The 18,950-nt window shown below is 42.8% G+C and overlaps 3 protein-coding genes across 5 annotated transcripts in view; 1 reads left to right on the top strand and 2 right to left on the bottom strand.

Annotated features, from left to right (window-relative positions):
• cmss1 (cms1 ribosomal small subunit homolog) overlaps nucleotides 1-18,950 on the top strand; it is a 20,152-nt gene extending 1,202 nt beyond the window's left edge. The window contains exons 1-10 of one of the 2 annotated variants that reach the window (XM_052082288.1): nucleotides 3,762-3,877; nucleotides 15,000-15,148; nucleotides 15,886-15,951; nucleotides 16,018-16,156; nucleotides 16,239-16,298; nucleotides 16,865-16,967; nucleotides 17,063-17,123; nucleotides 17,391-17,478; nucleotides 17,562-17,650; nucleotides 18,667-18,950. In XM_052082288.1, the coding sequence (XP_051938248.1) occupies nucleotides 3,796-3,877; nucleotides 15,000-15,148; nucleotides 15,886-15,951; nucleotides 16,018-16,156; nucleotides 16,239-16,298; nucleotides 16,865-16,967; nucleotides 17,063-17,123; nucleotides 17,391-17,478; nucleotides 17,562-17,650; nucleotides 18,667-18,750 (921 nt within the window). In that variant the 5' untranslated portion in view covers nucleotides 3,762-3,795 and the 3' untranslated portion in view covers nucleotides 18,751-18,950. Of the gene's footprint in view, nucleotides 1-3,761; nucleotides 3,878-14,999; nucleotides 15,149-15,885; nucleotides 15,952-16,017; nucleotides 16,157-16,238; nucleotides 16,299-16,864; nucleotides 16,968-17,062; nucleotides 17,124-17,390; nucleotides 17,479-17,561; nucleotides 17,651-18,666 lie in introns of those variants that run through there. The other variant, XM_052082289.1, reaches the window with a different exon arrangement.
• LOC127611586 (filamin A-interacting protein 1-like) lies at nucleotides 351-4,343 on the bottom strand. The gene is made up of 2 exons (XM_052082244.1): nucleotides 4,162-4,343; nucleotides 351-3,267 (listed from the first exon to the last, which is right to left on the bottom strand). The coding sequence occupies exon 2, from the start codon at nucleotides 3,015-3,017 to the stop codon at nucleotides 693-695; it is 2,325 nt and encodes a 774-aa protein (XP_051938204.1). The 5' UTR covers nucleotides 3,018-3,267; nucleotides 4,162-4,343; the 3' UTR covers nucleotides 351-692.
• LOC127611639 (filamin A-interacting protein 1-like) lies at nucleotides 8,864-14,104 on the bottom strand. Of its 2 annotated transcripts, XM_052082331.1 has the most exons (4): nucleotides 13,779-14,104; nucleotides 9,728-9,960; nucleotides 9,447-9,620; nucleotides 8,864-9,125 (listed from the first exon to the last, which is right to left on the bottom strand). In XM_052082331.1, exons 2-4 carry the CDS (start codon nucleotides 9,836-9,838, stop codon nucleotides 8,943-8,945), a joined length of 468 nt encoding a protein of 155 aa, XP_051938291.1. In that variant the 5' UTR covers nucleotides 9,839-9,960; nucleotides 13,779-14,104; the 3' UTR covers nucleotides 8,864-8,942. The 2 variants fall into 2 exon arrangements, with proteins under 2 accessions (XP_051938291.1, XP_051938292.1); XM_052082332.1 differs by lacking the exon at nucleotides 13,779-14,104 and having other exon boundaries at nucleotides 9,728-10,470.

Genomic DNA, 18,950 nt, shown 5'->3' with positions numbered 1-18,950 from the left:
GTAATTTTGGGTATTTGGAGTTTCTGTTCGCAGTAAGCTGTAATCATCTAAATGTTTTTTGTTTTTTTTAATGTAATGAATAATTCGCTCTGTGTGTCTTGAGTTTATGGCATAAGAGTTTCAATGTTTGACTAATTGATTGTGCTGCAACTATCCAGAGTATTGTGAACTGTCAAATGTCTTTGTGCAAAGTATTGTTTTTGAGAAAAATGCTTTCCGCTAAACATTAAAATCCATATAAATTCTCACTCTCAAACATATATACTGTAATGCTACTTGTTTATCATTTGTCCCAAAAATATCACTTTTTTTGCCATTCATTGACAATCAAATCTGACACAAAAAAAAAATTCTCAGCTTTTCCGTTTTTTATTATCAGCTCCACAAAATAAGTCGCCATTTATGTAACAGTGCATGCTGACAAATTAGCCTGGCTAGCAAGTAAAAGGAATGTCCACATCTTTAAAGATAGGAGATTGTATTGCAGTTGCTTCATGTCGTTCTCATACAGGCAGTAGAAACAGTTGTACAAATCATTATTTGGATAAGAAATACTAGGTGAAGTGTATTGTAGCATACTATGGCGTGTCATTACAAAAACATGGGCTGCATTGATTTAATTTCATAGTCTTGCAGGAAGGTGGCATAATACAGTATCTATTTGGAAAGAGACCTCATTAAAATGGTCACTGCTACATAGGGGAGTGTGAGGCGGGAGATGTAGCGGGAGATATGGTAATACTACTGGTAATCTTGCCAACACCTTTGACATGGCAGCCATTTGCAAGTACTTGAGTCCTCTGCTCATGTCGAAGGTAGTACGGCCCGACAGGTGACGGCATGCTGTGAGATGGCAGATACGGGTTCCCAAGGTGGATGTGGATCTTATTGTCCTCTGTGGTGATGATGCTAGGGCTGGACTCGGGGCTGCTGGAACACATGTGGTGCCAGCTGTTCTGCCGCTCAGGAGTCTTGCAGAAGGCGCCCTGGCTCCCGATGTCGGTCGGCTCCGGAGAACAAGTCCTGACCGTCAAAATCTGGATCGGGAGGTCCGGAGTCGCCGATCGGGATGAATTGGGACTCATCATTCGAGAGGCGGGGGTCCCGTTCAGCAGGGAGATGGTGCGGTCGGGACTCGACGGTGGCGTCTTATTCTGGATGATGGTGATTCTTTGGTTTGGCGTGTTTCCGCCAGATGGGATGAAGGCCGTGCTGGTGTAGGAGGCGGAGGCATCGGCGTTGGGGCTGCTGATCTCAAGGGTGGCCGTGTTTAGAATGTGATGCGGCGTTACCTTGATTTGCAGTGGCTGCCCTGGCGTGTGCGTTAGCATCATCACGTCCCCATTAGCTGCTTGGTGCACATTTACCCCGTTGGCTGCGTGGCCTCTGTTTTGGCTCACGATGTTGTTGGCACTGTTCAAGCTGTTCAGGTTGCTGATGAGAGTTGAGCCCCGGCTGCCTGCGACTTCAACGTTGTGATTCGGATCCTCCTCGTCGTGCTTCTCGCCAAAAATTGTGTTAATTATAGGGGGCAGTTGGCAGTCAGTCGGCAAGTTGCCTGTTGGCTCGGTTTGCACCTCCTTGGTGGGGCGGTAATGCTCGTCATTTCCACCCGGCGCAAGATTCTTTAGGCATCTGTATCTGTCGAGTTCGCTGCTCAAGTCCCTCATCTCCCGAGCCAGTTCCCGGTTCCTGGTTTCTTGTTGCATCAGCTTACCCTGCAACGCAGAGTGATCCGTCTGGACCCTGCTGATGGATTCCTCTGTGCCCATCAGCTGCTGAAGTTGCTCTTTGAGCGCACTGACCTCTCGTGCAAGCAGCCTGGACTTGACTTGCTCCTTCTGTAGACGACAAAGGAGGACGTGTTCCTGGTTGATGTCCTGTTTTTCCGCCTGCTTGTATCCGGAAAGCTCCTTTTTGGCCACCTCTAGTTCCTTGAGTAGAGACTTGGACTTAATCTGCTCATCATTGAATCTCTTTTCCAAAGACTCGTAGTCGTCCTCTACTTTAATCAGTTCCTTCTCCATCATCTCTTTGTCCTGCAGTCTTTTTTGTAGCCTCTCCAGCTCCCATGTGAGTTGTTTGGCTTTGTTCTCTTCCATTTGGCAGCGCGGACTGGTGTTGCTGGAGCCTTGCATGTACTTCTCTTCCTTTTCTCTCCTGTTTTCCAAAACCTGTAGCCTCTTTCTCATAATGACCATTTTACTCTCGAGTTCCATGTTTCTCTGCTGCTCCATTGCCAGCCTGCCATGTAGCTCGTCCCTTTCCTTTGCCATGCCTGTTGTCTTTTCTTCCACGTCTGACTTTGAGCTCTGTGCCCCTTCTCTATAACTGCCTCGCCCGCAGAGTTTTTTCTCGGCTTCCTGCAGCCTCTCCGACATGGTCTTTCTGTCCTCTACCAATGCGGCTGTCAGGGACTTGAGCGTGGCCAGGTCATGTCTGATTGCCACCTCGCTCTTCTCCAGTTGGCTCTCACTCGCCTCCAGCTCTCTCAGTTTGATCTTCAGGGAGTCCACCTCACCTGAGAGCATCCTGCTGCCATTTTTCTCTTTTTCCAAGCTGTCCCGCAGATTGCAGCACTCTTGTTTGCTTTTGCCCAAAGTTTCCTCGATGCGGTCTAATTCACTGATTCTTCCATTGAGCCTATTCACCTCAACCTTTAGACTCGAGCAATTTTTCGTCTCCATAACCAGTCTACAGTCCAGATCCCGGCACTGATCCCTCATGCGGATAAGTTCCTCATCCTTCCCTTCCATCTCCACCACCCTTCTTCGCAGTACTTCCACTTCTGACAGCGAGCTTGGCTGTCGAGCTTCCCGATCATCAGCCTTCTGCAATTCCTTCTCCTTCTCTGTTGCAGAACTTTCTCGTTTCTCGTCTGTCTGACGGCCAAGGCTTGAATGCTGCTGTCTCAGTGGCTGATTTTGAGCTGCCCCCTCTGCGAGTTGAGCTGTCATAACGTGACGGGAGCGGTGGACGTTGTTGTATGAATTGGGTCGCTCCACCTCAGGATGCATCGAATTTGGCTGTTGTCTCTCTTTAGCTGTAGTGGCCTCCTGGTCAATACTTTGAGCGATGGCACTCAATTGTTTGACATGACGCCCGTGCTCCTTTAACAGCTTCTCCAAGCTCTGATACTCCTTTACAAGCGGCAGCGCCAACGACTTCAGCCGGTTCAGCTCCTTTTTAAGAAGTGATAAATCTCTTTCTCTGATAGTCTCCTTTAACTCCTGGTATTGTCGTTCCTTTGCAATCAGGAGCTTCAGTCTGTGGAGAGCGGGGGGGTGCATTAGTTATGTCCAAAGAATGCCTTTGAATGGGTTTACAGGGTAACTGTATTTCATTCACCAAGGACATGAGGTAATGTTTAAAGTTACTCACTTTTTGGCCATGGCTGATAAACACAAATGATTTCCCTATGTGGTTTGTTTCCAACATAAACATTTATTTAAATCGTAAGGAGAACTGAATCACTTCCCTCTCCTTATTTGAGAACATAGAACATTTTGTTCTCTCCTGTGTCAACCTGTAAACCGTAACACATGTCGCCTGTGTCATGCCTGTAAGTATTGTCGTCCATGTGGTCTCCTTGGCGTGGCGATTTAGCAAGTTTTCACAAGTGCGGCAGATGGCTTCCTTAGTGTGTTAGCGTTTGATAATTGAGAATTTTCTTTACCCTCCAGTTTCCCTAACACCACATCCCATTATTTCCCCCGTATGTGCTGTACAAGTACATCATGAATAGACGCGCGGCTCAGAAAGACATTCCAGTTGAGTGCCCAACTGCGACTTTTAATGTGCTCAATCTTCAGGATCTTTTGTTCTCCTTCTGTGAAACGGATTTCAATCTTATTTTTTATTAACGGTGTGTGTCCAGGTAGGACTTGTCTGACTTGTATTTTAGAATTATAGTAAAATAATTCTAAAAGTACCATTAAATGAATACTACTTCATGTTAGGTCTCCTTTCTTCAAATCCAGTTTCATTGTAAAACATTCCCCCTTAATATTTTCTCTTTTGCATTTCTTAATATTTGTGGTCCGTAATGCTAAATAATGGAAAAAAGCCTGTTCAATCAGCCGCAGCTCTCCTCGTTGTGACAATCCAACTTTTAAAGTGCAAGCACACATTCCTTAAATCACACCTTTCACATAGTCCTACCTGCCGTCATGCGTCCCTTTCCTTACAAATCCTCAGAGATTAGTTGGCCTCAACTCTTTCACTTCTCTCTTCCCGAAGATCCCACTGATGTGGACATTCCACGCACAAAACCAAACATTATGAGAAGTGCTCTGCGCATGGACTCTTTCTCTCAGCCAGTGGCACCCATTACATCATCGGCCAATCCTTATATGGTTATAGCCTAGACTGATTTGTGTGTGCGTGTGCGTGTGTGTGTGTGTCAGGTCTTCCTCCTGCTGTGGGACCATAAATCTGTTAACACACTGTGCACGCTATCATTTTGGCGAAAAATTGTCAGGTTGAGATTTGTGGCGATGGCATGTCGTGGTTAAAGTTAGGGTTAAGTCTCCAGGAAAGTTTGTAATGTCGTCTGAAGTGATGGAAATATGTCCATGTGTGTGTGTGTGTGTGTGTGTGTGTGTTGATCTGTGTTCTTGTGTGCGTTAGCGCTTGTGTGTTTTTACTGGAGTTGAGCCCATTCCACATGAGCTCATTGTGTAGCCATGCCAAAGAGGCTAATGGGAAGGACAGAATGTGTTGGCATGTCCAAAAGCTGTAGTTCATCTAAGTGTATGCGTGGGTGTATGTGTGTATGTGTTTCTCACATATGTTTTAAGAAGCACATTTATTTATTTATGTATTTATTTTTAATGCCCTAGCCATTTTTGCTTGGGGCCTGATAACCTGACTGTGAGATGACATCATCGCTTCATTGGTTCACAATTATATCCATATGTTTTCTCTCTCTCTCTCTTCCCCAAACCCCATAATACATCTCTCTTTCATCCAGTCTAAGCTTTTTATTGGATGAAATGATAAAATATTCAACCGCAGTTTCGCTTGCCGGCGTCATGGGCGTCCTGTTGTTCGTCGAGCGTTTTGGTGCATCTGTGTGTTTACGTGCAGAGGGAATTGACGATAACCAGTGATGCTTTCATCATTTCCTGTATTGGTCACGTATGAAGACGACCAGAAACGGAAATTTTGGTTTTGCTAAGTCGCCAAACACTCCTAATAGTAACAGACGAACAAGCTGGGGAACGATTTCCAATGCCACTTCAAAGGGGTGAAAAATGTACGACAGCCACTCTTTCACCTGTGAATGTTTGCCATTAAATCCATTCTCAACCAGAAAATGTAGCAATTTAAGCTTGACATTGAATGTGCTCCATAGATGACTCGACATGGCAAGGGGAACGTTTCTAAAATAAAACCTCAACCTTGTTTAGTTGTATGTTTTTGCTGCGTTTCTTGTTAGAAACTCTTGTTAGAACTCTGTTCTTTGTGTGTAATTGATTGTTGATTTATTGTGTTTTGAAATGGTCGATGCAAAATGGAAGTGCAGCACTTGGCTCTGCCCAGTCAAAGTGTTTTTGTTTCACACTGAGCTAGTTTGCTGTTTAAAAGAGGCAACATGATGTTAGTTTATGGAATGTTGAGCTCCATCTATTAAAAAAAAGTGTTCATTTTCCCCTTCTTCACTTAAGGAATGCACATTACCGGTATGCGGTATTTTGTTTTTAACTCACTCGAATCTTCCGCCTCAATCCCCGCACCCCCCCCCCCCCCCCCACTCCCCCCACCCCCTCGGGGGGAAAAAAAGGCTGGAGGTTAAACCTTGCTCATGCTGTGAAAGGTAAGCGTCCTCCACCTTCCGATCCACGCCTCTGACTCTTACTGCAGAGTTCACAAAGTCCTCGTTCCCATCGCAGCGCTGACATCTGCAACCCTTGTCCTCAATTACAAGCATGAGTCCCGCAAAGACCTTTCCAAGAAAGCCTTCAAGCATTGAACGATATGTAATACGGCCCCACGTACCAGGACGACCGAACGTCCTATTTTCATCCAAGGGTGTAATTTCACCAAAATGCTGCTTTTTTTAGCATCTGCTTTTCAACAATGGGGCACAGCCAAATGTATGTGCTGTCTGCTCGAATTGTTACCTCTGCTGTAATGCTGGTGAATTTAATAAAGCACCAAACAAGAACCCCCCCCCCCCCCCCCCCACAAAAAAATACAATAAAATACTTCTTACAGATTTTTTTCCCCTTTAGCATCCAGAATCCATGAGTTAAAAGAAAAAAAAGATAAAAACAGAAAAACCCTAACCCACGAAGTACACCCCAGAATGACTTTTGTGAGTCGCGCACACATGAGAGTGTTTAATGTCGAGGAAGGCGTCACCCAGTGACAGACCATCTGAAACGTGTGTAATCTAATGGCAAGAGGCCGGAACAACCGCGTTGTTTCATCGCGATGCGCACATGACATGCAACGGGGGATCGCAGTGCGGCGTAATAGATGATACATAAAAACTGGAAGTCACGGTGTCGTTTTGCGTCTAGCATGGGTCATCTGTTTTGCACATGGGTGCTTGTGGAACTTCAGAAAAGGCAAAAACAAAAGCTGTGATGATTGTTTCTTTGTTTCGAAGAAGCCCTTTGAGAAGAAACAGGCGTGGATTGAAAGATTTTTGTCAGGGTTGATGTGAGAACAGGTCTGTGCACAAACTAGCACAGAAGAGATTTTGAAAATGAATTCAAGACAGTCAGTCCACCTTGCAATCTCAGTGAATTAATGTTCCCCAACTTCGTACTCTTATTCCAATTTGTGCGACTTTAAATGCACCCGATTCCTAACATCTGGCGCTATTAATGTATTGCCCAATCTCCTTTTTTCTTTAATCACTTACACTGGCAGCAGTGGTGCTGCATATTTGGAAGAGGCTTGTGCAATCAGTTACAAAAGCAAGAAAGTGGCTACAGGCAGTCACCCTTTGTTAGGTATTTACAAATTTTATCACGTCGATGCATTTTCAGGATGTATTTGTTCTTTTCACATGCACAGATGTGTGGGAAATTAATCATCAATGTCCTCTTCGTCAACATATACTGGTCGTAAGTTAAAGTGTTGTTCCACCATTTGGGCGGTGGGTGGGGGGGGGCATCATCGGCTAGAGGTGTCAAAATGACTACTAATCGATTGTCAAATTAATCGACAACTATTTTTTAAAATTTGATTAATCGTTTAAAGCTGTTTTTTAACCTAAAATTGTCCAAATCCTCTGAGTTCAGCCCATCAGCGGCAATTATTCTCTTATTTCTGTAGCCTTCGATGAAAGCAGAGTAATTATTTTTTGTTTACTGTAATTTCCGCACTATAACACGCACCTAAAAAAGTCAATAACAGTTTATTCAACTATTGTTTAAGTTGCTGTAATGAGGGGTTTGGTAACAATAAAAAGGTTGCAATTTGTCTCTTATTTATTACATATGAGAATTTAAAAATTCGATAGAGATTTTAGCACGCATCATAGAAGTTGACATGTTTGATTTGCTTTCGCGGGCCACATAAAATGATATGGCGGGCCAGATCTAGCCCTCGGGCCTTGAGTTTGACACCAGTGGTCTAGAAGTCCCAAATTGTAAAACCTCAGCATCGTTAGATAGGCTTCATTGTATCCGTTATGATGAAGCCAATTTAAACTCGCAGATTTTTTGGGTTTTTTTTTTTTGGGCTATCTCGGCCGCTTTGTATTTGTAATGAGCAAAGTGTTTTATGTGGCGCGATTATTTTTGGTCTGAAATTGCCATGTGCTTCTTGTGGCGGCTCACTTTAAAGGTTGGCACTCTTACCAACAAATGTAGGCTATTCTTCCAAACAGTCTCCATAATTAGATACGAGAGCCAGCATGGGTCTCAATTAGCATAGCTGCACCGGACGTAGCCATACCCGCCGGTTTTGCCCTGCCAACGGACCTCGCCATAGCCACATGTCACATCTAAACGTCGTCGCCATTTGGAAAGGGAAACGTTCTAGCCACCATCAATTTTTATTCCATTTGCTTCAGAAGAGGTACTGGCTGACCAAGCCGCAGGCAGGTGCCAAACGTACATGGAATGTGTAATTACATATTGAGCTGTTTACAAGCGCAAGTCGAACTTGGAGGCGCGATGGGCTCGGACCATGTCCGGACTGCAGTGGACTGTCCAAATGGAGGAAGCTGAACTGAGTGTTATGGATGAACTTGGGGCTGAAAGGGCTCACGTGTACGTCAGAAAGTCCAGATGTTTTTTTGTTTGTTTTTTTTTCTACGGTGTGCTGAAACACTTAAATCACTGTACATCTTTCATTCCAAGAGGGGCTGGATGGATATTTACTCAGCTCAAGAATGCAAGTAGGTCACATTCATTTGGGCTGCAGTCTGTAGCTGTTTTTCTTACGGTATACAGTACTGTGCAACAATGTTATGCCGCTGTTATTTTTTGTGTGTGTGTGTGTGTGTGTGTGTGTCTGTCCCCCACCCCCTTTTATTTTAAAGCAGTGCTGTAACTACAAGACAGCTCCCAAGGTCCAACTGTTAACAAAACCGGGAAGGAAAAAAAACACGTGACGTGTCGTCATTATGTGATCTGTCCAACAGGTTCGATGTCCATTGGGGAAAAGTAACTCATTCATTGACTGTTGTTTTATAACTATTTTTAATGCGGTGGGAGGGTCCAGTTCTGAATTTTTTTTTGGTTTCCATGCCAGTGTTGTGCCTTATCCAAAGTTCTGCGTAAATGTAGAAGTGCTGGCTGCAGTCAGGAGCGCGCCCTATTTTGTCTCAGTTGCTTCATGATGTGTTGAATCGACAATCAATTCCCACACAATCAAATTCTTTAAGCGAAATCAATTGATTATTATTGCCATTCATTTACCTTAACATAATGTCAGGAAAATCATTTGATTTATGCAACCCCCAAATGTGATGCACCGACTTACCGCTCTCGGTCCTCCTCCAGTAGCGCCGTAACGCACGTATACTTTTGAAAGAAATCCCGGTGGCTTCTCTGCTGCTCCTCATTTCTCCTAACGGCATCTCTGTGAGCATTTGATACCTCAAGAAGCTGATGCTCCATCCTCTTGTTTGACCTTTTCTGGACCTCTATGAAATTAATAAGCTGCAAAAAGAATCAAAGCCAAGCACGATACAGTTCACACGTCAGGATTGGAATACAAATCGATTTCGCATTGGTTTGGGGATTTGTTTTCAATCGTCTCGGTGAGATTGTGGTTGGAAAGTACTCTCAATCAAGTGAAACCAAAACAATCCAACGGGGTTGCAAAATCATTACGGTATAATTACTTCACCGGCAGCACAGAATTACTCAACGTGCAGTGAAGCAGCAGTAATTAATCCGCTTTTGTCAGATGGCACTATGTTCACCTCATTACATTTGATTACCGACTCCCTATGGTGTCTGGTTTCTTATTATTAGTACCTCAGCATTCGCTGTTTTGCACACATCCTCGAAATGGTCCTGTTGTTGCCATCGCAGTGAGTCTCCACGCAGGGACCGCAGCGCCCCGTGCAGTCCACAAAAACCGTAGTGGGCCTTCAGTAGAGCCCAGTCCGTCCTCTCTGTTTTCAGCACGGCAATGACTTCCTCCCTCGCCTGGCGTAATGAGCAGCACAAAAACGAGTTTACACAGTTTCTGTGAGCCTTTCTGGAGCTCCGGAGTCATGGTCTACATTTGACGAAATCCAAAAGTTTTACCCCACCTGAAGCTCTCCCTCTAGAACACTGAGTAGGAAGCACATGTCATCACGGGAAAGGTCTCCTCTCAAACGTCTTCTCTTGCGCTCACGTCTCTTGTCTTGCCTGTTTTTCATGGCAACTGGGATATTGGGATGTTTTGGAGATGTTAGGGATTGTGCTAATGCAAGACTCCAAAGTCGTGTTTCCACTTGATTCCAGTGAATGCGCAGACGACTTTCACAAATGGGATGCAGTTCTAGAATGAAGAGAGGAGTTGATAAATAATTTAAATGGGAACTAGAAATCTGTTTTAGTTTTTTTTGTTTTCAAGAACCTGATGAAACAGCATTAGCAGTGCTCTTGGCACAACACTGTTGCATAGAAACTGTGTTATCAGTTTTGCAGATAATAGAATGAAAGAGGGTCCCAGAGAAAACATATTTTCTGGCCACGACATATCTAATGATCTACAGTTCCAAGCAGATGACGTCTGGACTAAAATTAATTGCTTGGACTAAAAGAACCATATTTTTGCTTAATATGGCTCCATCTCAGGGTTTGGGATCTCAGGTTATCAATCAGTATGTTTTCTCTCCACCTCCTAATGTGACGAGAAACCCTGTTTTTGTTTTTGTGAACTCTCTCTGGTCAGGTTCAAACCCAGTAGTGTGTGTGTGTGTGCGTGTGCTAGTTGGATCGATTGGATGGGTTTAGCGCAAAATGGGCTGAACCGAGATCCAAGAGGATTCCAACTATCTCTCAAATTAACGCTGGTTTGGTTAATCGATCCAATTAGCCAATGATTGAATCTGCATTGTGTTCACAACTAAACCAAGAAGGGACCAACCAACTGATTTGGTCTGTGTGGGTTGGAAAAAGAATGCGTTTTGGGGGGATGTGTTTGTGTGGTATGGCCTATAGAAAATGAGATCAAAAAACGCCGGGTGGAAATTTTTAGCGTCATTTGAAGGGCTCATTTGATGACTTTCAGAAAGTTTCCACAAAGATGGCGCCCACTTACGTTGCTCAAACGTCTTTGGCATCCGCTACATGGCATTTGTCAATGTTCACTGTGTACCATAAATGAAGATAATTTGCTCAAGATGGCACCCTGTTTATTTCTTTATTTGTGTATTTTAACAGCTGTACTACTTTGTCCATATCATTAAAGTTATGTTTAGCGATTTTTCTATCTCTAGTCCCTGAACCATACCCTCTTCCTGTTCACGTTCATGCGACCAGTCAGAAAAGATGGAGGATCTCACGTTGGTTTGTCGTAGCGGATTTTTCCGTGTGTCATAATCGGACGAAATCAGAATTTCTTAAAAGGTTTCTAGTTGACTCTTGCAAAACAAATACAACCAGATGAGGATTTTTGTGGGTTGTTTTTGTTGTTTTCTGTTTGTTTGTTTTTTGCCTGCCGTAGGTCTAGGCATGATTGTATTTGCCCAGGTCCATAAATCACATGGCAGGCATGGAGTTGGAAAGGCAAACAATGGCTGCTTGGCTGTTCCAAAATGTAATAAATATGCTCAACATTTTTGGGCTCTGATGTAAACTGTCCTCTGAGGAGTCCCGTCCACCCCCAATAAGAGTGCTTTGACAGACGGTTGTGAAAATCTACTGTTTGCTATTTTGTGTCTTTCTCTCTCCGCACACACACACAAACACACACACACATTCCCTGCACTCACTAATAAGATGCTAGATTCCACAATAATTGCATCACTGTTGGAAGTGTGATTCATATGATTGCTGTTACTTGAGGGTTTAGCAATGTACCATGTGCAAATAAAGATTAGTTCATCGGGAGATAAAAAGCCTGGAATGAACTTTAATGGGAGTTTCTTCAAATACAAAGTAGGTCCTAAAATTATCTCAATTATGGTTGCTCAAACAAATGAATAACAAATATATATGAAATCAAACAATACCAAAGTCTTTTCTCGACTGAGCAGTTCAGATGGTACGATAAAATTGGATTTAAAAAAAACATAATTTGGGGGCCTTTATATTTTAACTGTCCCAAAATACCCAACTTGTTCCCTTTCCAGTTTCAAACGGCTATTGCACACAATTGACAAAACGTATAGATGCCGGACATTTACCACGTCTCATTTTGACCTGCCTTATGTTTTACACATATGCATTACACCTCCATCCGGGTTACGTGTAGTGGAATTTCCGCTTACGCAACTTCCGGTAACACGTAATATCGTTGGCAAAATGTTATTGCATAGGTTTTTATTCCAGGGAAGGATATTCCTTTCTATAGAATTCCGGGGATGGGAATATTTACTGTATACAGAAACCATTAACACAAGCCTCTGTCCTGGCTGCAGTGCAACATGGCTAAATCAACAGCAATAATCTTTTTTTGTTTGTTTTTATTCATACAAACCAAGTATAACCCCAAATCTTTGTCAATGCATCCCTTCACAAATCATCTCGCAAGACAAGTAACAGCAGCTTACCTGTGCTTTAATGCAGATGGCGAACAATCCAAAGTCGCCATTTATTATTGAAAAGGGCCCTTGATGATCCCTCCTATGCCTTCCATATGTCAAACAAACATTTGCAACAGAAGCAACTTGCAGTGGTAAATCTGTCATTGTTTGTCATCAGCAGCCATCTGTATTCCCAGAATTCTCAGTGCTTTCCCCCAATGCCTTGGAGGGGATATAATGTTGTGGTGGTCGCCATGACAGCTGGTCCGTTTTAGCAGAGTCTTGGTATAAAGTCTCTGAATGTGGAATGCACAGCGCAAAGCCTGCAAGCATTATTCGTCGCGTCAGTAATGGTTAATGGTTGATGACGTGGAGTGTGTACTTATTGCTCTTACAACGTGCTAACCCATGTAATCACCACTAATTGCGCAGGTACAATGAAACCACTTGAAGCCTGAAAGCAATTTGTCTGGAGTACCCGCACTCCTCCCGCCAGAAAAAGCTCATTTCCCGCAAACAGTCGATTGTCATTGTATCCATTTGGCGCCATTGACTGCCCATTAAAACCAGTCGCCATTATTGACTGGCCGGTTAAAAATGACGAGGCATGAGCCTTTTTCGATCTTGCCGTCTTCATCTCCTTCCATTGATTTTCTGCTATCTGACCCCATGGCTTGGTTTGTTGGAGACCGAGCGTCTTGTTCTTGGGAGAGTTTTGCGCTTCAGTTTCCTGTACTAGTTTTAGATGTGTAATAGTTTACGTTCCAGCTGAATTTTTGATAGAACCTCAGTAGGCGTGGCTGTAGATAACTGCAGTGATCTCACATTGATCGCTGACACAATGGCCAATTTTCAGCATTCTCAGTTATTCATTTTGGGGAAATTGGGGAATTGTAATGTAACGTTGTGGAAATGTCGTCAACTGCGCCTCTAGACTAAATATTTTTCCATAAATAACATCCGTTACTCATTCCTCTTCACCGGTGTCAACAAAGGGTGCCCCCCCCCAATTTTCAAATAATCCATCGTTAATTTGCGGATTGCCGATCAAGGAAATGTTGTTCAATGCAATAGATCACAGATGTTAAAGTCAAGGCCTGGGTGTCGAACTCTGGCCCGCAACGTAATTTTATGTGGCCCACGAAAGGAAATGATGTGCATCGATTGGTTGTGGTAAAATATCAAAAGTGGGAATTGCCTTTTTAACATTTTTTTCTTACAAATCCCCCTTTAAAATGTAATTCAAACAGTTTTCACTGGCATCTGATTTCAAAACTAGTTATTAATCTTTTTTTTTCTGTGTATATGTAATATGAGGCATCAGACATTTGTGTTCACCGTCGTCACGGCTCTCCGAAGGACTGCAATGAGTTTGACACCCCTGCCTAGTTTGAAGTCTCAATTTTGATTCACACAATGGTTTTAATTGTTGACATTTTAACATGAATGTGCTTTTGTTTTCCAAATTTTCTCCAGGAACACAAAATTTGAAACCTACACATTTTTTCAGACGTTTTATTTTTTAGCTCATAAATGTCAATGCACAACAACAACCAGAAATTCAAGCAGAATGTTACAAAATAATACTTTTTAAAAAATGCAATACGATCAAGGAAAAAAGACTTACGTGCAAGGCGGGCGTACCATTTGTCGCCAATCTATATTACATTGGTTTTATTGGTGATCCTTCACGCTCCGAAGGGTCTGGCATCTGAATGTCCTCACGTCAACCTCGCTGTTGTAAGGGAAATAGCTGTCTTTCTCCGTCAATGGAACAGGATTGGGAATCAGGAGGGGGAGGGGGATGTCAGTTCACTTGATGTAGTGCACTTCTGAACTAATGACACTCAAGCAGTCTGGCTGTGAAGGAGTGGAAAAGGGGTGGAGCTGCGTCTCAACGGAAAGCAACCAGGCAGCCAAAAGTGATTGTGAACTACAATCCTGTGCTCATCTTTTGTCATTTTCTCTCTGACAGTAATGAGGCCCAGCGAAGAAAAAAAAAACACACACAAGCAGGCGGTGATGATGATGGATGAGATGGTATGAATCCATTAGGGGTGGGATGGAGAAATAAGAGGACAAAGATGGGAGTCAGATGTGCGTTGATTGTTTATATTCACTCGCCCAGCCACACCATTAGGGACACCTGCACAATTGAACGAGATCCCAAACAAGAATTCTGCGAGAGGCAGTCGTACTCTCTTTAGATTGATGTTGCGAGGGAGGCATCGGTTTAATGAACACGAAATGGAGTGGAACAGAAAATTGTCGCCAACATCAAATTTTTATTGATTCCAACTTTTCAATATTAAGTGTTAATGATACCAAGATTTTGGTGAGTATTTGGACGGTGAGGTGAGATGACTGGACTAAGTTTGTGCCTCACAATAAGTTCTGTTTCTTGCCGTTTTTGTTTTTGTTGATGACATTGTGTTTGTCTGACTTCCAATTAAGAGACATGGATGTTTTTTTTGGGGGGGGGGGGTTTGCCTGGTTATAATTATGGTCAGAATGAGTGTGATCTGAATTCTGCATGAGGCTTGACTTCTTCTCTCCCACTGTTCTTTCCTTCATGTCTTCTACGATCTCTTTTGCACAATGTGATAAGAATTGACATTTACAAGATTTACAAGATTATATAAAGCGCAGTTTTTGGTTGAGCGGGATTTCTTCAACAATGTTTTCTGTTGTGACTGTAGAGTTGCACTGTGTCACCATGACAGATCTTTTTAATGTTCACCCTCTGATGGAGATTCATCATGTTGTTGCATATAACTTATTGATCCAGATTTAAATTTCACACCTTTTGCCCCCCCTCCCCTTTTTTTTTAATAACTGTCTATGATAGATGTGTCCGAGGCGGAGGCGGAGGCCGAAAAAAAGAAAAGCCATAACAAGCCAATAAAAGGAAAGTCAAATGCACCAAAGAAAGCAGAGAAGAGGACAAAGCTAATGGAAAACACGGTGACGGCAAAGAAGAAGAAAAAGAATGAAGAGGTATTCCAACGTAAAAGGTTTTAAATGCTTGGAGCGACATGGAGTGCTTTTGGTTTGGTCTCTATTGGTAGAGGAGCCTGCACTGAAAAACACTTTTAGGCCATAAACATAAAACCATCACAAGGAAAAATGGCGAGAGCGGTGGCCACGTAGTTTACCTTCTTGTACCGTGTGACGACGTGTTCTTACGCCGCTTCACAAACTTTCTTTTGGGGCAGAACATTTAATCGGAATCAAATGGGTGTGTGTAAATCATGAAATTTTCAAATCGCAAAAACTGCAATTTTGGCAAAGGAGGGGCTGCCTCACGCTCGGTATACTTCATTATTATTAGTTTGTTGATTTATATCGTGTCTGTTCAGTGCTTAATAAATTGAGTCCACTTGTGTCCTGATTTCAGATTTATTTGTATTATTGTCGTCCTCTGATTTAAGTATACGCCACACTTGTTTGGTGGCATTCAGTGAGGAAACCTGTCGCGATGATTGCTTAGACTGCAAGTCGAAATGTTTCGGAAGGTAACAACACCAAGTGTGCCCTAAACAATCTTTTTGCCATTTTAATTTATGCTTCATCTGCTTTCATTTTAGCGTAGCATTTTAGCACAAAATGTGTGTATCATAAATCAGATTTTTAAAAATTGTGTGTGTGGGGCGCGGGGGGTCCAAATCTTTTGCAATTGAGTAAGAAAATGTTCCAAATTGGGTGTCAAGTGCATGACACCTGTGTTGTCTCAGGCGTCAAAGTTTCCAAAGCAGAAGAACGAGAAGGACACATCGAGCGATTCAGCCAAAAAGAGAAAGGTAGGCCCAACCAGGATGGCTCATGTCCGCCGTTAGTGGCTGGTCATCTTTCAACTGTATTTCCAGAGGAGGAAGAAGACCATTACAGATGTGTTGGCCGCCTCCGAGCCAAAACCAGGCTGTCCGGCAGACCTTCAGAACTCCCTCACACTTTACTTCTCAGACAAGCGCTCGGTGATCGAGCAGGAGGAGCTCAAGCTGCACGGTGAGTCTTCACAAATCCGCATTCCAACGTCAAATTTCGTTCCTTTGCCGCCTGATTATTCCCCCCCAACGCATTGTTCCAGACTCGTGTTTCCTGACCTGCAATGACCTGACGCACAGCCTGTCGTCCTATCTGAAGCAAAGTGAGTGTGAATTGTCATTACATTTCTCATGGTCATCGTCATTTCCCCAAATATTGTCCATGTGATCGATTAGAGCGGAGGCCTTGATTTATACGCATTTTTGAAATCATAATAAACTTATATTCCAATATATGTCGAGTGAAAGTTGAGTTCTATATTCAAACAAATGTTCATGCATGACATAATGTGACATCTTTATTACTGTGGAGGGAACTTGTTTACGGCATGTGGGAAGACTTTTTTCTTTTAATTATTATTATTATTTTTAATCTATAACTATCTTTGCTGTATTAGTAATCGGTTCAGCAGTTAAATCTCTGTCACTTTGTGAAGTATCAAGTATATAAGATGTTCGTTTCTTGTTGGTAAAATGAAGTTGTCTATTTGAGGGAGGTGTTTATTTTTCTTCCCAGATTATTTTAATTAAATTATTTGAAAGAACTTACTTTTAAGCATGAGAGAGGATGAACAACAATTGTTCCCTTTTTCCCACTTTGCTATTCACGTGGCTTGTGTCCCTGAATATATTGTTTGATTCTTTTTTTTTTCTTTTTTTTTTGGATCAGTTTGTCCCAAATGGGCAAAAGTTCAGAGACAGCACACAGAAAAAAAATCGGTGGTTCTGCTTATCGTCTGCAGCTCTGCCCTCCGTGCCATCGAGCTCATAAAGTAAGTTGTTTCATTTGTTGGACTCCCATAATGGAGCCAGCTCTTAAGTATGATGAATCACAGCACCGCTTAATTTGTTTTTATTTCTTTCCCAGGCAACTGACAACATTCAGGGGTGAAGCCAAGGCTGTAAAGCTTTTTGCAAAACACATCAAGGTTGTACACAAACACTGGCTTTCGCTTCAGTGCCAGCGAATGTTCTGGAACAGGGGTGGGAACCATTTTCATTTCAGCAGCCAACATTTATAAGTTAAATGTCGTTATCGTTTATCAGTCCTTTTCTTGTTTTAGAATTGCTTGCAAGTCCAATACTGTAGCGGGCTGTGTGTGGCCCATGGGCCATAGGTTTCCCACCCTTGCTCTAGAATGATTTCAGCGTGAGAAGTAACTGTTGTGCGTGCGCATTGTGGTGTTTATGTGAAGATTGAGGAGCAGATGAAGCTGCTGCAGAAGGGAGTCGTTCACATAGGAGTGGGTACACCCTGTAGGATCAGCGCCCTTATTCAAAGAGGTAACTGCACATGTCGCACCTTTGATCATTTTGTAAATGAATATTCCCCATTATTGTAATTAATCTTCTCTCTCCCTCTCGAGATGGATTAAGCTTGCAGGCATTGCGCTTTCTGGTTCTGGACTGGAACTGGAGAGACCAGAAGTGCAGGAGGATGATCGACATTCCTGAGGTGAGCTACCGCCCCCTGTTGCCGCAAAATGACACAACACTACATTGTTCTGTGGACTTTTAGAGCACATTGAACTAATGCTTTTGGAACTATTGTTCTTTTTCTCTTGATTATGATAATCGTTATTTTTGTGTGATATATCAGTTCAATGTATCGATAGATCCACACATTTTTTTTTTTTGAAGAGCTCAAAGCCAAACTATGGGAAAATACAGACTGGGGGCCATATCCGGCCCGCCCACAGTCTCGGCCTGGCCCTCACAGTCACCATGAAGTCAAAAGTCAAACAGGAAATTTGCGGCGAGAGACAGACAGACAACCAGACAACCATTCCTGATTGCCGATATAAACGTCACATCTCCTTTGGCTCACTGGTACATGTGTTCAAATAAAATGTAGAGTTGAATCACTGAACATCATGGCCGGCACACCACAGAGATGACTAGTGGAACTCTCCCAATGTCTTTAAAAAGTCACAATTTTGGATGACATTTCTGCCTTGAAAAGCAACAGCTCGAAACTGTTTACTATAGCTATTAAGCAAACCCACATTTAAAAAATAAGGTTATTTTTTTTTCCTCCAGAGTGTCTCTCGGTTGCTCGAAACAAGCAAAGACATCTTTGCCCGAAAAATGCTTAATGAGCTACTGTTTATATAGTCCATCGCCCGGCTCAGAGCTATCCATAGTTGTGAATATGGGTGTTTGCGGTCAGTCCGGGGTGCACCCCGCCTCTTGCCCTAAGTCAGCTGGGATCGGCTCCAGCTCAGCTATGACCATAAACGGGACTAGCACAAAAAAAAATGGATGGACTGATGGCGAAACCTTTCATCGATTGGCGCTCTCACTCAAGAACATTTCTCAAGTCTGACCAAGTAACTCCTGCCAAATTGTCTGGAATGCAGATTTGTACTAACAAGTAATAGTCTAATTTCTTGAGCTTTTGATTCAGACATGTTTATATCTTTTCCAAGTGTTTCTGCTTTTCTTTCAAATGTGTTTCTGATTTTCTTTCAGATCAAACTGGATGTTTTTAAGCTGCTGGAAAACTGGGTCCTCGACAGATGCAAAGCAGATAAAGTCAAAATTGGACTGTTTTAACTCAAGATTGTCAACTTAACTCTTAGCTAATGATTTAGACAAGCTCACTGGTTCAAAGCTTTGTGCTGCGGCATCTTGCGCCTTGTCTGCCCACACGATGCTTTTTACTATTGTCAAGTGGAGTGTAAAAATGTGCAACGCTGTTTGTTCGACAAAATATCTTGGCGGGATGTTTTCAATAAATTGACTGGCAAATGAAA

The sequence above is a fragment of the Hippocampus zosterae genome, chromosome 12, assembly GCF_025434085.1.
Source record: "Hippocampus zosterae strain Florida chromosome 12, ASM2543408v3, whole genome shotgun sequence".
In the NCBI taxonomy this organism is placed as follows: Eukaryota; Metazoa; Chordata; class Actinopteri; order Syngnathiformes; family Syngnathidae; genus Hippocampus; species Hippocampus zosterae.
The sequence above is the reverse complement of the archived record's forward strand: the minus strand, read 5'-3'. Positions and strand labels throughout refer to the sequence as shown.

Bases quoted from the DNA above. Each gene is read 5' to 3' on its own strand.
- LOC127611586 (XM_052082244.1), bottom strand. From the start codon at position 3,017: ATGCATCCTGAGGTGGAGCGACCCAATTCATACAACAACGTCCACCGC.
- LOC127611639 (XM_052082331.1), bottom strand. From the start codon at position 9,838: ATGAAAAACAGGCAAGACAAGAGACGTGAGCGCAAGAGAAGACGTTTG. The intron at 9,621-9,727 runs GTGGGGTAAAAC...TCATTACGCCAG, and splicing joins TTCTAGAGGGAGAGCTTCAG to GCGAGGGAGGAAGTCATTGC. The intron at 9,126-9,446 runs GTACTAATAATA...TTCTTTTTGCAG, and splicing joins GCAAAACAGCGAATGCTGAG to CTTATTAATTTCATAGAGGT.